General features: G+C 36.3%; 3 protein-coding genes and 1 long non-coding RNA gene across 4 annotated transcripts in view; 2 read left to right on the forward strand and 2 right to left on the reverse strand.

Moving 5' to 3' along the window:
- Positions 1–2813, forward strand: part of LOC127660041 (cytoplasmic FMR1-interacting protein 2) — a 30517-nt gene extending 27704 nt beyond the window's left edge. Inside the window, exon 29 of the mRNA XM_052150095.1 lies at positions 1117–2813. Coding sequence (XP_052006055.1) covers positions 1117–1284 — 168 coding nt within the window. The 3' untranslated portion in view covers positions 1285–2813. The remainder of the gene's footprint in view (positions 1–1116) is intronic.
- A 2260-nt stretch (positions 2814–5073) lies between these two features.
- Positions 5074–9917, forward strand: foxa (forkhead box A sequence). Its single transcript, XM_052150304.1, has 2 exons — positions 5074–5276; positions 8811–9917. Exons 1-2 carry the CDS (start codon positions 5217–5219, stop codon positions 9915–9917), a joined length of 1167 nt encoding a protein of 388 aa, XP_052006264.1. The 5' UTR covers positions 5074–5216.
- A 2715-nt stretch (positions 9918–12632) lies between these two features.
- Positions 12633–14508, reverse strand: LOC127659410 (uncharacterized). The gene is made up of 3 exons (XR_007972535.1): positions 14349–14508; positions 14206–14240; positions 12633–13128 (listed from the first exon to the last, which is right to left on the reverse strand). It is a non-coding gene; the product is annotated as an uncharacterized LOC127659410 (long non-coding RNA).
- Positions 14509–15289: 781 nt separating this feature from the next.
- Positions 15290–21791, reverse strand: LOC127659794 (ABC transporter F family member 4). The gene is made up of 9 exons (XM_052149750.1): positions 21688–21791; positions 20706–20765; positions 20177–20333; positions 19853–19936; positions 19298–19451; positions 16725–17225; positions 16413–16569; positions 15641–16316; positions 15290–15337 (listed from the first exon to the last, which is right to left on the reverse strand). The coding sequence occupies exons 1-9, from the start codon at positions 21762–21764 to the stop codon at positions 15290–15292; spliced, it is 1914 nt and encodes a 637-aa protein (XP_052005710.1). The 5' UTR covers positions 21765–21791.
- Positions 21792–23003: the final 1212 nt, after the last annotated feature.

Here is a 23003-nt window from a genome sequence, read left to right on the forward strand (position 1 = left end):
TGTCCTCAGCTGACAGCTTCATTGAATTCTACCCACTCAACACCAGTATCATGTACAACAGTAAAGAGAAGACTCAGGGGTGCAGGCCGTATGGAAGAATTACAAAGAAAAAGCCACTTTTGAAACAGAAAAACAAAAACAAAAGGTTAGAGTGGGCAAAGGAAAAACAGACATTGGACAACAGATAATTGGAAAACAGTGTTATGGATCTTAACCCCATTGAGACTTTGTGGGATCAGCTAGACTGTAAGGTGCATGAGAAGTGCCCGACAAGACAGCCACATCTATGGCAAGTGCTACAGGAAGCGTGGGGTGAAATGTCACCTGAGTATCTGGACAAACTGACAGCAAGAATGCCAAGTATCTGCAAAACTGTCATTGCTGCACGTGGAGGATTTTTTTGATGAGAAATCTTTGGAGTAGTTTAAGTTTAATTTATTTCAAATTCTAATAGTAATTTTTCACGTTATTAATGTCCTTAATATGCATTTGAAATATTAATGATTGGATCTTTAGTGTTTTTAACAGCCCCATATCCTTTAGTGACAATTCCTTGGCAAAGACTCATTTTATGACTGCTTCACAAGACGCACACATCCAGTTTATCATCCTGCACTGAGGTGCCAGGATGACACAGCATCTTTATAAAGCATGCCAGAGAGATGACAACAGTCAAAGAAGTCCGTGTAGTGCATATTTGTATATAAAAATTATTCAAAATAGTCCAGATGTGTCCCCTTTCGTGTTCAGGAGTAGTTAGACCACAGACAGTAGGCTTTTTGTCCTTCTCTCTGTCTGTTTATGAGCCAAGTGAGCACCAGCGGGCGGGGCCATGGGTGTGATGATTTTAAAATAGCCATTGATGTTGTTTCTGTAGAGGCCGTCTTGAATTAATGAGTACACCAAGTGGCAAAGGGAAGTCACTTAAGTGTAGAGTGGGGCGTTTTGTCAGCTTGGTTTCAATAAATGCTTTTATTGCATTGGGATTAGGTTGAGTTCTGAAATTTTATATTATGTTTTTATAGTAGAATGACCTCTTATATGTCAAAATATCAAGGAAAATTGTATTCCTCATTACATGACCAATTTAATTTCATTGATATTGATGACTTTCAGCCCTTGAAGAAGATGGCAGACCGCATCAGAAAATATCAGATACTCAACAACGAGATCTTTTCCATCCTCAACAAGTACATGAAGGCCGTGGAAACTGACAGTTCGACTGTGGAGCATGTTCGCTGTTTCCAGCCTCCTATACATCAGTCTTTGGCCACCACATGTTAAATAAACTTTCTTTGACCCCCAACAGTCCAATTCATCCTCTGGTGTGAGATTGGTCTCAAACGTAGTGTGCACGGCCTTTGAGCTTTCAAGATTGCATTGCCTTGCCTTTATTTAAACAGGAGACATACCTCCATTCTTGTCCCATAGTTTAAAGCAGTAGATTTCAGTCTGTCCCAAATGTTATTTAAACCTTTTTGAATTTAAAACTCAACATCCCTTTAAGGTTTGGAAGAGATTTGAAGTTAACCAGTTTCTGAGATTTAGGACTGTCACCAGAGGAAATTAAAAAAATATATTGTTTAAGTTCCATTATAAAGAAATATAACTGACTTTTTGAATTATTAATAACTATTTAGAGAAAACATAATTGATTGACATTTTAGGATGTTGTTTTTCTTTACGTCATACCCATACAGATATAATTTAATTTCTAAAAGTATTTGCATGTTCCTCATGAACCCCGACTATTATAATTCTTAATATTGTTTGTGATACACAGACCAAAAATTAGAAGCAAGATTACATTGAGTTATTGAAATTTATGGGCATACATATTCATATTTATTTCTTCTCTTTCAATCTTTTTTACATACAGAATTGTTTACAACATTCCGTTCTGTTTACTGTAGTACAGCACTGCTTTACAGATCTTTGCATTTGTAAAATCCATTTTCCTTAGTAAGTGTTGCGATTTGATGCTGTCGAGAATTGCGTGTAGTACTTGTTCTAATTTTATTGGTTCTTAACTGGTATCAGTATTTGTCTCAACTACTGAAAATAACCTCACTTATTTTTTTGGACTGTTAATTTGGGCTGTTTTTTACAAAACATGTAAACTAGTGAAGCAGTTCACCATTTTGAAATACTAATAATTGAATTGTGCTGTGATGACATTTACGTACCTCTTAACCATTAAAACTGCAGGATGGACACTGCAATATCTTGACCTATGGGGCAAAAAGGGAAAATGTCCGATATTAACTGTTTCTATATTAAATTTTAAAACCGGAAATCAGTATTCACCTTCATTGGCCCTTGGCTTCAGCAGTGTTAGGCAGATTGGCAAATGTTCTATTTTCCCATTTGTTATTTATGTGGTTATTGTAAAAGTAACCTCATGAATACTCAATTTATTCTGTTGTGCCCCCTTTTTTTTTTTTTTTCCAGAAATTTTGAGATTAGTTTTAATCTGTTTTTAAATAACTCTTGAATTAAATGGGTATTTACCAGTAATATATTTATGCATAAAAGTTGATTTCCTTGCTCTTGGAAGGGGTTAATATGTGAACAATGATGGAAAAAAATTCTAAGATTATGAAAGTGCTGTTTTAAAAACTTAAGCATGACAGGTGTAATTTATTGTCATCATGGATCTATTAGTGACATGAGATTTTTGTTCATATTGTTGTACAAGTGATCATGTTTTGAAATACAAAAAAGGAGAAAAGTAATACAAATTACGACGAGTGATTCTGAACAGGAATTATAATGTGTTGTATTTCCATAAAATAAAAAAGATCTAACTGAAATTGATTGACGTATCATCATTTAACTGGTGTGAGATTGTATTTATTTTTGTCTTTGAAAGCTTCAAATGCTTTTTCTAAATTTGTTAATGCCTAAGCCCTGTTAAAAGATCCAATATTCTTAAAAAGTTTCATTACAAAAATCTTTATTCTTGAGAGTAACTGAATCAACAGGTCCTTTCAGTGAATCAGTTACACATTCTTTGTAGTGGGATCAATTTCCTTTGATGTTAGTAAAAACATGCATCAGATAAACATGTATGCAAATTGTTTAACAATGACACACTGTGAGCCCTTATTTTGCATAATGATTCAAACATCACATTGTCTTGGGGTAGTAGAATTATTGTAATTTTTTTATTTATTTGGAGAAAAAGTCTTAAGATATTAATGTGTAAATGCCCAATTGGTGATTTAATCGGTATGTTACTGTCATTTCTATCACCTTGGATAGTTCTGAATTGGATGTAATTAATGACCTTGTGTTTAAGAACACTTAATCTAATGCAAGAGGCAGCACTTGGCACTAGATAAACATTTCCTCCACTGGGGGATGATGGCACAGCTGGAAGTTGGGGGAATACTGCAAAAAAAAAAATAACACTCATATTTTCAAAATTAACTTCTTAATTGGTGGAAGTTTCAAAGATATGTTGAAGACTTTCTTAGGTCACTCCTTGGTCAATATAATTACACAACTCGTAAAAGTCTGTCCTTTAGGACAAGGAGTGTTTTCATGAGCTCTCCGATTGGCTGAGTGGGGTGTATAACTGATGGTTTGGTACAGGCAGATGAGGGTGGTGCTTTTAAATGGCACACAGAGTAAATGTTTGCCTTCCGTCAATAAAAATGACACCCAACACCCCCAATCCGCCAAACAGCTGTCTCTCACAATGGAGAGAATGGAGATGTGGTAGTCTGAGAGAAAGAGAGATGGGCGAGCTGTAACCAATGAATGAGATGCAATGCCAGCCTCAGTGTGGAAAAAAAAAAGATATGCACAAAATATGATATATCAAGGTCAAGGATTTCCCTATCCCTGTCTTGATGTACAAATGATAGCCTACTATGTTCACATATAGACTAATTTTATGGGGAAAATATTTTATCTTATTCATTGTATGAAAGTGTATGCACATTTAAGAGGCCAGACCAGCCCCGTAAAAGTATTTTTCAAGACATTGGTAGTACAATTCAACCAAAAATGATACAATTAAATCACGGAAAAGAAAGAATGGAGTCATTTTCAAGGCATTGGTGGTACAAAACAACCAGAAATAGTATTTTTCAATGCATTGGTTGTACAACACAACCATCAATAATACAAGTAAATCAAAAGAAAGAAAGAATGGAGTCATTTTCAAGGCATTGGTGGTACAAAACAACCAGAAATAGTATTTTTCAATGCATTGGTGGTACAACACAACCATCAATGATACAAGTAAATCAAAAGAAAGAAAGGAGTATTTTTCAAGGCATTGGTTGTACAACACAACCACCAATGATACAAGTAAATCAAAAGAAAGAAAGAAAGAAAGAAAGGAGTATTTTTCAAGGCATTGGTTGTACAACACAACCATCAATGATACAAGTAAATCAAAAGAAAGAAAGAATGGAGTCATTTTCAAGGCATTGGTTGTACAACACAACCATCAATGATACAAGTAAATCATAATAAAGAAAGAAAGAATGGAGTATTTTTCAAGGCATTGGTGGTACAACACAACCACCAATGATACAAGTAAATCAAAAGAAAGAAAGAAAGAAAGGAGTATTTTTCAAGGCATTGGTTGTACAACACAACCATCAATGATACAAGTAAATCATAATAAAGAAAGAAAGAAAGAAAGGAGTATTTTTCAAGGCATTGGTGGTACAACACAACCATAAATAATACAAGTAAATCATAAGAAACAAAGAAAGAAAGAAAATTTCTGAACAAACTTTAATTTATTTTTTAAATGTCTTGCGTTTTGTACAATATAATCTGACTTTACCAATAATAATAATCGAACCATTGTTGCATTATATTATGTTGTTTTATGCCTATTACTATCTGTCCATTTTGTGACAGTGTAATTTAATGTTATCCTGTTATCGAAGGCCTGTAATTGCTCAATAAACTTAATAATTTGTTAGAACAGTTGCGATAAGGCAGGGCGTGGACAGGACGCTGGACAGAGGGCGGGAGATCAGCACGCACTATATTTATGTGACTCAATCTGTGAGCAGCACACTTTCCAAACTTTGAGTGACTGGATTCTTAAAGCAGTTTCCACACATTCGTGTTGGATTTTCAAATGCTCAGTGATATTCATTGAGATTAATTGAACTGATTCACTCTTTCATTGACAATAGCATTATTTTGCTATTAAAAAAAAAGGAAACTATTGAATAATAGAAGACATGATTGACGAAGTGAAAAGGGAGAGAGCCGATCAATGGATGCCATATTATACCAATGAGGTAAGTAATCCATTAGAGAAAACATTTAATTCAGTTTAATCATGTTATTCAGTTATTGCTTATTTATAATAATTGGTTCTAGGAGGCGGTCCTATTTAGGCATAAATATGAGGTTACAAATGAAATGTGAATTATTTTATGTTATCTCTTTAAGAAAAAAATATTTGTATTTAAATTAAATGGTAGTGTAAACTTAATTTTAAAATCAGCAAACCGGATAATTATTTTCTTCATCAATTCTAAAGGGCCGATCACACCGAACACGTTTTACCGTCCGTCTGCACTTTTTTTCAGTTGTTCTACGTACCGTTGCGCTGCGTCTCGCGCAGGGGCGCGTGGTGAAACTTTTAAAAACTCGTCTCGAGACACCTGCGTTCAGTTTTATTCATTATGGGTTCGGTTTGAACCGCCCCTTATTCATTCTGTAATTTTTCACATCACCTGGAACAAAACAGATTAGTGCAGTAGGCCTACATATTATTTAATCAGTATTATATTATAGAAACATTTGACTTTGAAGAACCGTTTGAAGTTTCCTCTATTATAGTGATGCTCTGACGTTTTCCTATGGGAATAATACGCGTTTTTTTTTCTGCTTGTCTACGCCTGTGTGTGGTCTCGCAGCAGTTAATTGATTGACTAAGTGATTGTGTTGAATGTCTCGCACTTTGACACTCGGCCTAGCATGGGTTCATAACCAGAGGGGCGTTGTTGCGGAATCCGAAAAACCAACGCGGGGTTCCGACTTGAAAGGGCCGAATTATTACGAACGATGTCCATCGGGCAAAAAAGAAGAACTGAGAACAGCAGTCTCGCCAAACCCCTCTGTCACCCTCTGCCATAAGACGGACGGTTAGTGACTTAAGAAGACAAAACAAGGGTGAGAAGAATAGCCGGACTAGCCGGATAATGGGGTTATCGGCAGAGTGGGTGGTCAGAATACATTAACATGGCGTTATCCAAGGCAAGACACTAATGTTCGCTGATTAAATTAAGAATAGACAACAATCACTGGGGATCAATGAACGCCAACGCCTCTAAAATTGGAAGATCAATTGATGCTCACTTCAAGTCGAATATTAACGGATTTATTATTAATGACACAAATAGGCTAGGCCTAATGCTTAACCAAACCAATTTGTCAAAGAGCAAATCTCATATGTAATTTTAAAATCGCCTATAGCAGCACATTTGTTCTATAGGCATTCTCTATATCCCATTAAAATTGTATAGTAATTTTTGTTTTGTTATTGTTATAAAACACTATCTATCTATCTATCCATCCATCCATCCATCCATCCATCCATCCATCTATCATCATCATAGTCATTGCTCTTTAAAGGATATTTAATTTAAGTAAAGCTCAATTGACAGCATTTGTGGCATAATGTTGAATTACCATAAAAAATTATTTTGAATTGTCCGTACTTTTCTTTAAAAAAAAAATCTGGGTTACACCAGGCACTTACAATGGAAATTAATGGGGGGCGGACAATGCATTAAAAATCTTGGCCTTCAGTATGATTCATTAAGAAAACAAAGTTTCACAATGAATAAGACACCCTATGCATTGGGCATCAGATATTATGTCGCAGCTAACTAGTAATACCAATTGTCTACGCACGCAAGCCTAACTTTAACTGCAGCATGACTGTTTTGTGAAATGAATGTCTTCCAAACAGATGTTCAAAAATATATTTTTTCACATGAATCTATCAAGGAGGTCTATAATACCTAATCTAATAATATTTGCGATTTAAATGTTGCTTGCAATACATTTTGTTTTGTCATGGTACATGGTTATGCTGCGTTCCATTCAAGTTGGATGTGGGAAATTCCTACTTGATATCTCTGACCATAAATGCATTCCATTCCCCAATATTCGGAAGATGACGTTTAAGGAAACAAAACTGTAATGCTCCCATTAGCTTAGCAGGGGGTTGACTCTCATTAGAGATGTCTCCTAGCAACCCAACTGATAAACAATACTGCAGCACTAGCATTTGTGCTTCAGGTGTACGATTATAAAAAAATATTTTTATGTTTTATACACCTGTTTCTGCAGCAGGCGTTTGTGAAACAAACTTTAACTCATTTATCGATATTACTTAATAAAGTGAATGTTTCTCACTTACTTTGTATATCTTCCTGAGTGGCGACATGTTTGTGTGACATCATGCCCCTGCATCTCGGCGAATTCAGAGATGAGAATTTCTGTACAAGCCTAAAAGTTGTAATTCTGACTTCAAGATGCATTCCATTGCACTTTTCCTAGTAGGAAGTTGTAAAATGTGACTTTCTGAGTTGAATGGAACACAGCACTACTTTTCAAAACTTGATCTGACACTGAATGCTCAAGCAGCCTAATTTAAAATTAGAAAACTCCTGATGCTGCTATAACAATGCAAAAAGCACTTACCAATTTGCTTAAAAGTAAAAATCAGTCCTCCTTTCCTGATTAATAAAGCAATCAAACACTGTCATGCAGAACATCTAGTGTTTATAAATTCATAAGGATCTCTTTCTCAGTGGTGATGTGGAAGTGATGATAGACAACTCATCAGCTATAGATCTCACACTCTTTGCTTTCAAATTATGTCACTTAAAGCATGATTGCATCATTCAAGGCCAGCCTCGGCCGGGACATATCCTAAAGATCACACCCACCAAGAACCAATCAATCTGATTGGCTGATGAATCTGACAATCTGACTTTAGTTGCTCATTCATTTGCACTGTTGAGGGATTCTGTGGAAATTCTGAAGGCCTGACAGAGTGGAGCTCAAACTCACACGCAGCTTTGGGAATGCGATTTGTGAAACAGTTGTCATGCTTCACTTAAGGACTAAGGAATAAATTGTGACTGGATAAACTTTTCGTTTTTCTCTTTTTGTTTGTAGATTAATTAAGAGTGGAAAGCGATTAAAAATACATGGGCAAAAAAGGTGATTGTAAATGAAAGGTTGAAAAATATGTATTTATTTGACATGTTAGGCCAGCAGAGAAGAATTTGCCACAGCGTAAACGTGAAAATACTCACTTTTTAAAGTATATTCACAAGACGTGAACAATATGCGTGTTAATATGATTTTAATGTGATAAAATTGCTTACTAAACTTTTCTATGTAAAGTTATATCCAATTTTACAACTTGTAACACCAACGATGTAACACAGTAAACCGTAATCCCATAAAAACTATGCTTTTAAAAACTTTACAGCTCAAATAATACACAAGTTATAACAGAAGAATTAATGGAAGTGCTTTTCTAAAATGTTAAGCTTCACATGTCCGCCTATAAACTCTCCAAAAATTGTCCCCATTCATTTCCATTGTAAGTGTTTCACTGTTACCTCGACTGTTGCTTCTTCTTTTTTAAGAAAAGTATGCACAAGTTATTAGCATTATGTCACAAATGCAGTCGATTGTGCATAATTGTATTGAACCCAGAATATTCCTTTAAGGAAACAATGGCACACTTTCACTTTTTACAGAGTTGATTTTGTTCACTGAAAAATATTTTATCATATTTTCAGGTTTACTTTGGGGCAGACAGTCTGCCATTGGGACCCAGAGGATATTCCCCCCCAGAACATCACTACCAGAGCTATGGCCCCCCGTGTGATTCAACGACTGGGGGAGATCCAGGAAGGCTTGGTAACCCAATGGGAATACTGCCTTCACCAAACCCAAACGGATTCCCTGAGACTGACTCCAATGAATCAGAGTTTCCCATGCTGAAATCAGTTTACCGACGGACTTTAAGCCACGCCAAGCCACCGTATTCCTATATTTCTCTCATCTGCATGGCTATCCAGCAGTCGCCAGCCAAGAGACTGACTTTGAATGAGATCTACGACTGGATACGGCAACTCTTCCCATACTATAGACAGAATCAACAAAGATGGCAAAATTCCATCCGACATTCCCTCTCATTCAATGACTGCTTTGTACGTGTACCAAGATCGCCAGACTCACCAGGAAAAGGTTCGTACTGGGCCCTACATCCTGACTCTGGGAACATGTTCGAGAATGGCTGCTATATGCGTCGCCAGAAGCGCTTCAAGTGTCAGAAGGAAACGTCACCAGCAAAGACCCCTTTGAAAAAGGCAGATGGAGATATTTTGAGAGAGGAAGGGAAGAAAAAAAAGGCTGAGGTGAAGTCAGCCATCTCTTCTTGTAAGTCACCTCTACCCTCTCCTTCAGCTGACACCACACCACGGCATTCAAACATACCAGCATCATATCCCACCACCAAAGCATCTTCTTCCCTGCTTCCCCAGCACCATACTCAGTCGCACACTTCATTCCTTCCCCAGCCTTCAGAGATCTCAACACACTTGCCCTCTCTGCATGTACCTTTCCCAACAATGCCCAGCCCCAACCTACAGTCTCTGCCCCCGACTTCTATGGAAATCAACATGCACAATGAACCAGCTACCCAACACCTCATCTCTGTTCCACATCTCATGGACTTCCAGTACTACGAGTCCACTGTGAGTTACCCAGTTTACAGCCAATCTAATTCCTATCCTCACAACCTCACCTATTTCAGAGGAAAAGAAGAATCCTCATACGCAGGAGACTCTGTGTACTACCCTGGATTTAGTATGTGTTCCACACCCCTTCTGAGCTCTACCTGATCAATTCATCACATTCTGCGCAGTATAGGAGAGTATTAAGAAAGAAATTAACTAATGAGTTAAAAGTGTCTCTGTTTAGATGTTCAGTTATTGATGTATATACTAGTTTATCAACATTATCTGATCCTAAAGACTTTTTTATTCTGTGTGAATATTTTGGGTAAATTGGTGTTTCAAGATAAATATGAACATGTCCTCCTTGTTGAATGTGTAAATCTCAAGTAAAATTTTAAATATCCCAACATTTGTTAATTAAATTATTTGTGGATTTGTGTTTAAGTGTGTGTACAGGTTTGGCTATATTTGTGAAGGTCAAATTTATTCAGGGTATAGAAAATATTTACCTTACCTTTTACCATACCTTTGACCATCATATAACCATTACCATATAAAAGCCATTGTGCCTATAACATGTCCTTTACTTATATAATGAACCAAACATGCATGGGTTACATGCATATTATAATCACAGTTTCTAGTTTTCACATTAATTTACTGCTGCATTTTTTAAATTCTTCAAGAGAGTGTTTGGGGGAGAATTGTCTTTCTCACATTGTAAAGGGTAAATAATACTTTCTGACCTGACATTCCTCACATTATCCTGAACAAGACAGTCACACTGAAAAATAGTAGCCCTTCACGTTTAGAAACTATCATTAAAAAGCAGTAAGAATGTATAACAGTCGAGAAAGGAACTCTGAATAGAAAATAAATTTAATGTAAATAGCGTTATGCATAGTAAAGGGATAGTTAACCCAAAATTCTTCATTTACTCACACATTGTTTCAAACCTGTATGAGTTTCTTTTTGTTAGGTTACATGCTAGTCTCAATCACCATTCACTTTCATTGCATCTCCATACAATGAAAGTGAATGTGACTGAGGCTAACATTTTGCCTTAACTTCTTCTGTTTTATGTGCTGTTTTTAGAGCAAATGATGGCTGAATTTTCATTATTTTAGGTAAATGGTCCCTTTAAGTAACTATGCAGGCCAACATTACAGACCAACTTGTTTTAAAGTTCACTAAAAATGTATTGTTTTGGAGTAAACATGTCCATAAAAAGGCGCAAAAGCCTGCAAACTGAACCCTCCAATTAAATTGTGATGACAGGTTAGTGTCCAGACATGGCTTTAGGGATTTTAACTGTTTGGTATTGGGCTGAATGCTAGCAGTAGAAAGATTACTCAAAAGGTTGTGACCCCCTCCATCCCTCCTAACCTAACCTTTTATTCCTGGGTAAGCAGGATTGTGTTTGAGTGTATGAGAACAATGGGAAGACACTGGTATTAAAGGTGGACCTCCCCAAAGTACTGTCTTCTCAACAATGGGACACAGGGACACCCACAGCGATCTGATCAGAAGCCACAGACCCCTCTGTCTGTGTTCGAGATTCAGAGAGTCTGAGATGTGAGGAGTTCATGAGCTTTCAGGTCTCTGACATGTGATCTGTTCCTACACTGTCGTTCCCTTTAGAAGTCTGTCTGTCTTCTTTTGATTGACTTTCAAATTCTGCTGAATAATGATATGATAGACGGACTGTGCCTTTATGATTTTGAAAGAATCAGAGTCAGTCTGGGTATGTGTATTCAGTTCCAAGCAATGAGAGGGTGTGAATTGGAATTTCCAGGGTGTGAAGATGCTGTCTGGAGGTCAACAGTGGGCCAGCTGTGGATGCTGATTGTGATGGGTTTGGGGGGGTGATGGTAGGAGGAAAGAGTCTTCAACCAGGTGTGTCAGACTTTGTGACTATTAGTGAAGAGTTCATTTGTCAAACTCTAACACTCCTGCTTATCTTGATTGATTGATTTTGTACAACTTAAAATAGCTCAACCCACAAAAGGTTAGGAAAATGTTGAAAATGTATCATTTATTTGTAATATACATGCTGCATGAATAAGATTGTACATATTTTAGGTGCTCGTCACAAAGTCTTGTAAGATTTCACAATTTTTAATCACCTTTTTACCTTCACTAGTTTATTTTAAATGGTCCTACAGTACAAATATAAATATTTCTCAAATAATATGCGTTCATAAAAGCTGCATGCTTTTTCATAATTAAAAAATAATGAAACAAAAAGCTGTTTAAAATAATTTTAGATGGAATATAACATGTTACTTTACACATATTTTATGTCCACTTCCTAAATGTTGAAGATAATAAATATTTTCTAAACATTTTGTCAATGACTGCTTAAAATGTTCTGCTTGGCATGCCATATCTGATGAGGCTTTGTTCCACTGGTCAAAAAGCCTGTGAGTGGAATCTGCCCTGTTGGCATGGCAGCGGCTGAGCAGACCAGGCCATGTTGTTTACACAGCGGCCAGCTTTTTATTGCCTGTCTGTGCCTGCACGTCTCCGTTAGTGTCCCTCCATCTCCTTTCACAAGGGCTCGGGTAAATATGCCTGTTCAAATAGCCATCACTCAGAGGCAGTGACAACCCTGTACTCCTTTCCTTGGCTTCCCATCTTTGGCTGAACCTCCAACTCACCCCCCTCTCCCTTTAGGCCACGCTCCCTATCTGAATGAGAAAGCATTAAAACTCCTGCTACATTTAAATGAATGCCAAAAAATGAATGGCAAACACTATGATTAAGGACATAAAAGACAATAAAACACTGATTCAGATTTAAGAAACAGTTTTCTATTTCATGAAAATGACACCATTTCAGCTATGTGCGTAGAATAAAATATATAACCTGCTCCATTCAGATCAACTCATTAATTTAACGTCCTCCACGGCACTGCACTATTCATCTCGTCTTTTATTCTCTCTTCGTGTCCATCAGGCGAGCCGATCCACCTGTGTTTGCAGAGTGACATTGGTGTAGTTCTTTCAGGACAGTCAGATAAGCTACCAGCAAATAATAAAAAAAAAGATGAGGACACCCAGCCATCTATTTATCCCTTTCTTTCCCTTTCATCCCTTTGTAATTGGATTCCTCGATTCATTGCTCTGCCTTTCTGGCCTCCGGGGCTGCTGTTTAGGCTGTGCACCTTGCTCATTTTCTGAAAGCACAGAATTATTGCAGCTTCAGTCTACTGCATTCATCCATTGTTGTTTCTCTTCTTTCCATTTGTTCCCCTTCATGTTTGAATTTCTGGTTTAATCATAGAAGTGGTCAAACTCATTGTCAGACCCCTCTGGCTCATTTGTGGCTGCAGCATCATTCTTCTTTGGTAAATCTTCTGAATCAGAGTGTAAATCTGGATTAACAAACATAAAAATATTAGAGATATGAAGATTAAAATGGCCATGAGAAGGTTGTTTATACTTTGAAATTTGTAAGCGGCAAATTCTAAGATCACAAAGGGGTAGGGCTATGTTACATGTACTCCTGCATAACAAAGAAAAACATGACCACTTTTAATGAGAATAGTACAGAGGCCTTTAGAGGACAGCGCAGGATTTTCTTTCTTTTTTTTTCCTGAAGTTTGCGTTCCCTCGCAACAAGCACTGCATTCCCTCACAATAGTTTTGCATTCCCTTGCAATAAATGTACTATGGTTTAACTGCAGTAACCATATTTTAACCATGATATTAGTAGTGAAATAATAGTGATAATAAAGGAAAACAAAAACTAAAATCATATCTTTCTGGTTATTTTGCTTTTATTATACAAATACCATAGTTTAACTATAGTCATATTGTAGAGTGTAGTAGCCATAGTTTTTGGCGGAAATCATTTTTTCATAATAATATTGTAGTAACCATGACTTGTGGGCTAATCATTAGTTTTACTTCAGTATAGTAACTATTTTTTTTTTTACTGAAACTTATTTTTTACGGGGTTTACCACAGATTCTTGGCAATTATTCTGGTTACCATGACTGTACTACAATTACCATAGTAATAACCACAAAATTATGATGATTTTTATTACCATAGTTTTATTTTCCTGTATTATTGCTATGGTTTTACTATGAATATCAAGGTTAAATAAGGTAGCAGTAGTAAAACTATGGTACATTTATTGCAAGAGATCGCAAAACTATTGCAAGGTCACGCAAAATGTATTGCGAGGGCATGCAAAATTATTTTAGAAAAAAATTAATTCTCGCCCGGTCTTCTAAGGGGCTATAATAATAAAATAGATAAATTATGAAACTACAAAGATTTGTTCTAGAAAACATTTTAGAGATAAAATACATTCCAAAGCAGATTCAGACCAAGTCACATTGCCAAAAGTGTGCAATCAACTAACCAAAAGAACAGCCCTATGTTTTCGGCCAGCCCTGTCGTACATTTATTACATTATTATTTGTCTGCAAATTCCATGTTACCATATGGTTGGTCTGTCTCCTCCACTTCATTCACCCTATGGGAATAAAGTTTTGAGTGTCCATGAGCAAAATTTATACAATCAAATATACAATATTTCAAGATCTTGAATGGAAAAATTGAAGAAAAAAAAAACAAAACTTACTGCTGTTTTGGGGTGTTAACTTGTGGGTTGAGAAGACCTTCAATATCATCATCATCATCATCATGGTATTGGGTCTGATGATCATCTAAGTGGTTTTTTGAACAGGAGTATGCTTTCTTAACCACAACCTCATCTTCATCACCATCATTATCATTTTCATCTTCTTCTATTTCTTGATTGTAAACCCCTTCCTCTTCAATCACATCATCTGCATATAACTCCTCAAGGCTAATAAGAAAGTCAGTATAAGTTTAAAGTGTCGAAGATTCATACTGACAGAAAAAAAAAAAAGTTAGTTGCATGATGAATATTTAAAGCGGTCACGACATGAAGAATCACATTTTTCTTTGATCTTTTGACATATAAGAGGTCACTGTACTACAAAAACATAATGTAAGCTTCAGAACTCAAAACTTCCACATCACTGCAAAAAGACCATTTGTTGAAACCAAGCTGCCAAAACATCTCAATCTCTACTTCCTCCACATTGTGATGTCACACTGTGGTATACATTTGCATATCAGCGCCTCCACAACACATCAATGCTTACTTTACCCGTAATCAATTCCTTAGCCTGCCTAGCAGTAGTGAGCAGTAAGCAGGTCAGTCAAGAGCAGAGAGACAATCATAACAATGGGTGTTTACTGTCAAGTCTTAAAGGAGATACAGCACCAAAACCAAGTGTTTCTGACTTATCATGACCCCTTTAAGAGCAATAAGTTTTCACGAACCTTCCCATCATTTGTGATAACTATGAGGATTTTTAAAAAACTATTTGTATTCAGACCGATTTGCAAAATAAATCATTCAGACTGATATGTGAACCAGTTCCTGCTAAAAATACCAGAATTGCTGGCCAGCAGCTTAAGTTGTGTTCTGGGTACTTGTCCCCCAGCATGGGATGCTGGTGTGCTAATGTTATTATTTACTTTTAAATGATCTCAACCAGCTTCATCAGAAACACCATACTGCTCAACCAGCTTCACCAGCTAGGATTTGCCGATGTAAAGCATGCCCCAACCCAGTACTAACCAGCATAAACCAGCCAAGACCAGCATGGGAATTGCATGATAGTTAAGCTAGTCTTTTTTTGACTAGATCATTGAAAAGAAGTGACTCGGAATGATTTGCTCACATATCAGACATCACTATGGCTTGCGCACAACATTTTGTATTACACAAGAACAATATTTAGCAAAGAAATATAGAAGAAAATAGAAAAATTTATATTCACTATAGAAATTGTCATGACTTGTATACCTATTGTGAATATTTGTCTCTGAAGTATTAACTTTTCTGTCACTCTCCTCTTCTTCTCTTTCATTCTCATCTTTTCTCACACTTTTGAAGGCTATTTCTTGGGGTTTTCTAGCCTCCTCTTCATCTTGTGAGAGGTTCTCCATCTCCTCTTCTCCTTTGGTTTCCTCTCCTTCTTCCACTTCTGTATCTAACTTTGGAATGTCCTGTGAATTTGACTCAGCCTTTTTAGAAAACGTCTGTTGCCTTTTACATTGTTCCCCCTCTGTATCTTCTCCATCACTGGGATATTCTTTATTATCGACCTGTGCTTCATCATCCAGTCCTGCTTCCTCCTTTTCACCTGTTCTTTGCTTATCCTCTCCTTTATCTCCACCTTCTCTGTCACTTTTTTCTTCTTCTCCAACAATGAGGTCAGGACTGTTGTCATCTCCATCAGTATGTTCTTTCTCTGTACTATTACTGAGTCTTTCTGTTCCATCTTTCTTTTCTGAGCCGACACTACTTGGAGGCATTCCTTGGCTCCTGCTTTCTTCTTGTTCATCCTCCTCTTCATCTTGTGTCACTACATCAACATTATTCTCTCTGATAATGGATGATTTGCTGGTGTTCTGGCTAGCTGTTCTAGATGTTTTTTGATGTTTTTTGATCATCTTGGTATCAGACTGGCAATCTGAAGTTGACAGAGGGGCATGTGACGTGGTGGAAGATCTAGAACAGATGGAGATGGATAGGGGATGTATAATTACCCCAGAAGAAAAAACAAAAACAACAACAAGCTGAAATTGTTCTATTCGTTTGGCTTACCCCTGAGATCCCTTCCCATTTGCAGTAGAGTACATTTGGATCCCATTACTCCTTTTCTTTCTTCTGTCCTTTATCTCAGAAGCCATGGTTTTCACTTCAACTTCAGAAGACACAGCACTGCCTTCACTACTGTCTTCATGTTCGATTGATAGACGCACTTTAAACAAGAAAATATTCACATAAGGACTTATAATGCCAATTTCTATAAATTGAGCTTATACAATTTTGCCATAGAAAAGCAAGATGCACTCACCATTTTTTTTTCTCGAAAACTGTAAATCTGAAGACACTAGATGTAGCGAAACAACTTACCTGGTTTACAGTCCAGTTCAGAAGACCGATCACACTCTTTTCCCTTCATCCTCTCCTCTAGTCTCTGGCTACTCTCCTTGGATGGGTTCAACATTTCTTTTGTTATCTTTTCCCCATTTGTCTCACTAAATTGGATTCTTTCCTTACAAGGGCCTGGCATATCCATCATACCCCATGCCATAGGGTTCACCACAGGACGTTGTGGCAAGGAAGCACCAGCAGGAGTAAAGTGAGCTGTAGGAACTTGCCTACTACCTGCCCATGAGTTTTCCCACATATGGTCTATGGACAGTAAATTCTGCTGGACTGGAGAGTTTGACTGATGGTGTGAATAGAAAGGTAAAGAAAAGTAGGGGGGCAAGTCATGATTCAAAACTTGCATGTTCTGAAAGTTTTTGCAATGCTTTTGAATATTAAAATGGGGAAATCTGGTTAATGAAGTGGGTGGAAGGTGAGGTAGATGGTCATTTTGGTAGCATCTTGGAGCATGTTGATTGGTGTCTAAAGAAAGAGGGTCTCATTAGACGTTTCTTTAAAAAAATAAATTTCATTGACCTCATCAACTCTGGGGCATTATTTTGGTGGCTGCCTTAAATTTTTCATACTCCTATGTAAAAGCTCACCATTTATACATGCTGTTGAGTAATTGCCAAAAATGGGTCTAATTTTTCAGAAACACCCATATATATATATATATATTATATTATATATATATATATATTATATTATATATATATATATATATATATTTGCTGTCCTAAATTTGTAAGCATGTAATTCTGGTTCTCTTCAATCCATCTCCATCCAAAAAGTCTTATTTTATTCCACAAGATGGCAGCAAGAACTAGAATGTTTTTTTCCTCTATCACCTTCTGTCACAAAATGCCAATCTGAAATGTAGTTGGCACTCTAACGCATTTTAGCCTTGACAAATGTGCTTATCAATAGACATTCATTCTAATTTTCAGTTCATGCACCAACCCCCATTGTTTCATCAAATATCTCCATCTCTGAGTGGACTAGAAGCTCAATCTAGGTGTCATTAAAAAGATGAGATCATCCCCTTTGTGATGTATAACATTTTCTCATCAATAGTCGATAACATATATTTCCAATGATTTGTTTAGCATGCTTTTCCTGCTGGACCACATATTTTGTTCTAGACATCTAAGATATAACATTAGACTATGCACAAGCAAGATCACTAAGTAAAAAAATGAAACATTTTGGAAAACTGCCTGAGGTAAAAGCAGATATAATGTTTTTTTTTTAACTATTTGGAGCTTACAGCATCAGTGATGGCCACATAAAAGAGATGTTTGTATCTGATATCTTACAGATATCATATTTCACTTTGTGATAGCTTTGAAAATCTTTCAAACAGTGGTATTAGGGCAACTAAAAATACAGTCTAGAATACAGTTGCTTTACTGAGAATGAGAGCTTTAATTTAATATATGATTTTTCTATTTAAAAGTTATTTTGAATACTTTTTACATATTAATATTTCTACCACATGACCTCTAGGTGGCGCTGATTTGCGATACAAATATTTTTAGGCCTTATTTCGTTATGTTATCACTTATATATGATTATATGATATACCATCTATGAAAAGTTCACATTATAAGCTTTCAAATAGTACCCCATATGCCTGAATTATGTATTCGGAGACTTGAAAATTTTAAGCATAAACTTTTTTTGCAACATAGTGGCCCTTTTTGGACCTGCCGGCGGGTCCGCAGAGTTGAAGAGGTGTGACTTTCTGAATATGGGAAATGAATTGACATTGAATTTACACATCAGGGATTGGTAAGCAATTAGGATACTGAAGGGGTTTTCAAACTGGTATACGGGAACACCCAGGGGGCCGCAAAATGCATGCCCAGGGGGTCTTCAGAAAATGTAATAATAATAATACGAGTGAAAAACATAACTGGATATTACTGAATTTGAAATTATTACAGTTTTTCTCTGCATTCTAAAGACTTTGAAATCATAATTATTTAATTTTATTGACAGCTATAGTTTTTAACCATATGAAGTAATACAAATTGCATATAGGTTTGTGATTAAAAAAAATATTTCTTGATCATTTAGCTGTCACTTTAAGCTTGCTCACTAGGAGCTGTAAGGCCATATTCTCAGTAAAGCTGCTTTGGAAAAATATTTATTTCTGAAAGCGCTTTTCAAATACTTAAATTTAGTTGAAAGAGTTTCTCTTCAAGATTAGATAAAAACATTAATAGTGAAAATAAGATGATAAGAAAACAGATACACTGTAAACTTAACACAAAATAAATATTTTTGAAGATAATATTTTACAGGTAATATTTTAATAATTTCTTTGGCTTTAGTATAATGACAATATACTAGCCAACTTTTTAATTTCGCTAACATGTTATCTTTATAATATCACTATTTTTCTCACACAGAAACATTTGCTCTTTATATATGACAATATAAAGTTGCCCTTAAATATCCGGAAGGGGCTCCCTCGCAAGGTTATCATCATACTTGGGGGTCCTGAGCATCGAAAAGTTTGAAAACCCCAGTTGAAGATCATTCATTACCTTTCTCTGTCTGATGAGAGTTTAGCAGGGTGTCAGAAGTTGTAGGCTGAGGTGGGTCTGCAGAGATGGAGGAAAAATGGTGGGCTGTAATGCCAGACCTGTGTTCAGGCCCCTCCATCTCCTGAATATAGTCCTTTAACTGCTGCTGTACCCGCTGTATTAACAAAAAACTGACATTACAAATAATGCAAAATAAATAAATAAGCCTAGGTTCATATTTACTGTCTTTCATTGACTTTCAGTAGAACTGTTTTGTTCTTGGACAGCAGTTTTACTCTAATCCTTTTAATATTAACAGGGATAGTTCACCCAAAGTTTAATTTCTGTCATCATTTCCTCACACTCATGTTGTTCCAAACATGTGTTTCATGGAAGAAAGGAAGCAATACAAGAGGAGATGACAGGAAATGTGTTGGTCTCAGTACCTATTTCACTTTCATTGCATTCATTATTTTTTTTCTCCATATAATAAAAGTAAATGAGTGTGGGTAGATAATGACAAACTATCAATGTAACATATTTAAAAAATAGATCTAATATTTAATAAAAGAGCACCTTGGACTGTTCTGAAAGTCTCTTGTTTTTGAGCTTCTGTTGCCATTGTGGGAAATTCTCTTCCAAATACTTTTCATACTCAACCTTTTAAAAAGCAAAGGGGTAAATTAGTTCAATGACAACAACAACAAATAACAATATCAAGAACATAAATACAATAAATCTTTACGTTCTAGAGGCAAACAGCAGAAAATGGGCATCTGCTCGCCTACTAAGCATTATACTATAGGTCAAGCCAGCCGTGGTTTGAAAATACGGGGCATGTGTATTCTTCCACAGTCTAAACCACGGAAGGGGGCAGGGACATCCTTTGTGATTACTCACCCGTATAGTGTTCATGGCTTCAGTGCGGGCCACCATGTCATCGAGTGTGTCTTGTGCTCTCTGAAAATCCTTCAGGAGCTTTTGGTTATGGAGCTGAGCCCTACGCTCCTGCTCACTGATCTCCCACCAGCGACCATGCAGCCAGGCAGCCATGCTTCTACATCACAACAAACACATGATGATCAGAACACATTTACTAATGTTGATAGCCTTATTCATAAAGAAAAAAAATCCTAAAGAAATTCTAATGGAATTTCTACCATAATTTGGATCCAATCCAAATGGGATCAAAGAGTACTATAAGAATCAATTAAGATCAAATTGGATCATTCTTGTTGGATCTGATTAGAATTAGCTATTAGCATTTTCCTTTTGGATTTCTGAGCAAGATGGTGTAAAAGGCATGCAAATAGAGTATCAAACATAACATGTTAAATTTATTCTCAATGTCTAAATTTGACAAATAATTATGTTCGAATAAGAAGACTCTGAATTGGTACTGTGTTTCTTCTATGAAAATGCCGCTTACAGGCGATGATTTCGCTGCTGTGACTGGAGATCAATCTGAAACTGCATCCTCCTGAGTTGACTGTAGCATTATTAGAGGAACCGTTCAGAAAAGATAGAAAGCACAAAGTAATGTAAAAAACACATATCTTACAGAGTGAGCTAGTATGTGGACAATTAAGTTACACTTAAAAATGTATCAATATGTACACTGGCGGACAACATTTTTGAATAATGAACAGATTTAGCTCTTATGGAAAGAAATTGGTACTTTGGTTCTTTGGTTCGTCCTTTGTGATCAGTTGAATGCCATTTTGGCGAATTAAAGTACCAACTTCCTACTGAAACAGATAAATCAGTACATTACTCCAAACTTTTGGATGCCAGTGTTGTGTGTAAATATAAAATATGTTTAAAATACACCAAAGATAGCAAAAGCACACTTTTCAAGCAAAATATTTCAGAAACTATAGTAACATTTTAAAACTATAGATATATTGTTAAAAAATAAGGCAAAGTATTTGGACACTATTGTTTTCAAACTTAGTGGAATATGTATGTAGTTAATATAATGAATGACACTGCGTTTATTCTAATATAGATACTTGGGTGAAATGATTTTACAATATCTAATAAATATATATTATCTATAATATATCTGTAATATACTGTATATATTATCTAATGCATTGCAATCCAAATATTTTATGTGGGTACTGTTTTTGAACTTTTGACTAGGATTGTATAGAGACAATTCTGCCCTCTTCTGGCTGCCAACGATATGAGTCCACCAAACATGCCATTTAACGTGGATTTAGTATTTAACTTTTTCATGATTGCAGCTGATAGAAGCCTTGACGACATCACAAAACAAACTAGTCTACGGAATGTAAAGTATTTCAGTTCGTTTAATTTAATTTAATTCTGAGACAGGTTTATCGAAATAGACTTGGACAAAAGCGGATACAAAAGAAAGTAAAGTAACACATCACACGAGCACTCACCTGTGTTGTAGTCTGTCGAAGCCCCATCTTTTATAACTGTCTTTGTGCTCCTCCTCACTCTTTACAAAAGATGTCATGTTGAACTCGCTTTCAGAATAGCAGAATAGCACCCGGCTTTTAGAACAACCACAACTGCGGATTATGAGATTAGGGATTATTCTGTGCGAAAGGGGGTCAAAAAGGAAAAGGGTGGTAGTCTAATTCAGTGCTTCGACAACTTCAGTTAATGAGTTGTAATTTAGCCAAATACATTTAAACACAATTCCTGACATTTAATCATAGAAAACATTCCCTGTCTTTGGACAGTTAGGATCACTAATTTATTTTACTGTCAGAATAATAGTAGAGAGAATTATTTGTCAGCTTTTATTTCTTTCTTCACATTCCAAGTGGGTCAGAAGTTTACACACACTTAGTTAGTATTTGGTAGCGTTGCCTTTAAATTGTTTAATTTGGGTGGCCTTCCACAAGCTTCTCGCAATAAATTGCTGGATTTTTGGTACATTCCTCCAGACAGAACTGGTCTTATTGTGTCAGGTTTGTTGGCCTCCTTGCTTGCACACACTTTTTCAGTTCTGCCCACAAATTTTCTTTCTGATTGATGTCAGGGCTTTGTTATGGCCACCCCAATACCTTGACTTTGTTGTCCTTAAGCCATTTTGCCACAATTTGGGAGATATGCTTGGGGTCATTGTCCATTTGCAAGACCCATATGCAAACAAACTTTCTTCATGGCTGTTGTCTTGAGATGTTTCTTCAATATATCCACATATTTTTCCTTCTTCATGATGCCATCTATTTTGTGAAGTACACCAGTCCCTCCTGCAGGAAAGCACCCCCATGCATCACTGTAGGGATGGTGTTTTTCAGCTTGCAAGCCTCATAATTTTTCCCCCAAACATAACTATGGTCATTATGGCCAGACAGTTACATTTTTGTTTCATCTGAACAGAGGAAGTTTCTCCAAAAAGTAAGATCTTTGTCCCCATGTGTACTTCCAAACTGTAGTCTGGCTTTTTATGGCAGTTTTGGAGCAGTGGCTTCTTCAATGCTATAGATACTTGTATACCGATTTCATCCAGCATCTTCACAAGGTCCTTTGCTGTTGTTGTTGAATTAATTTGCACTTTTCACACCAAATTACATCCTCTAGGAGACAGAATGTGTCTCCTTCCTGAGTTCTGTGATGGCTGCGTGGTTCCATGGTGTTTATAGTTGCTCACTATTGTTTGTACAGATGAACGTGGTACTTTCAGGCATTTGTAAATTGCTCTCAAGAATGAAGCAGACTTGTGGTGGTCCACCATTTTTTATTT

The sequence above is a fragment of the Xyrauchen texanus genome, chromosome 19 (assembly GCF_025860055.1).
Source record: "Xyrauchen texanus isolate HMW12.3.18 chromosome 19, RBS_HiC_50CHRs, whole genome shotgun sequence".
NCBI lineage: Eukaryota > Metazoa > Chordata > Actinopteri > Cypriniformes > Catostomidae > Xyrauchen > Xyrauchen texanus.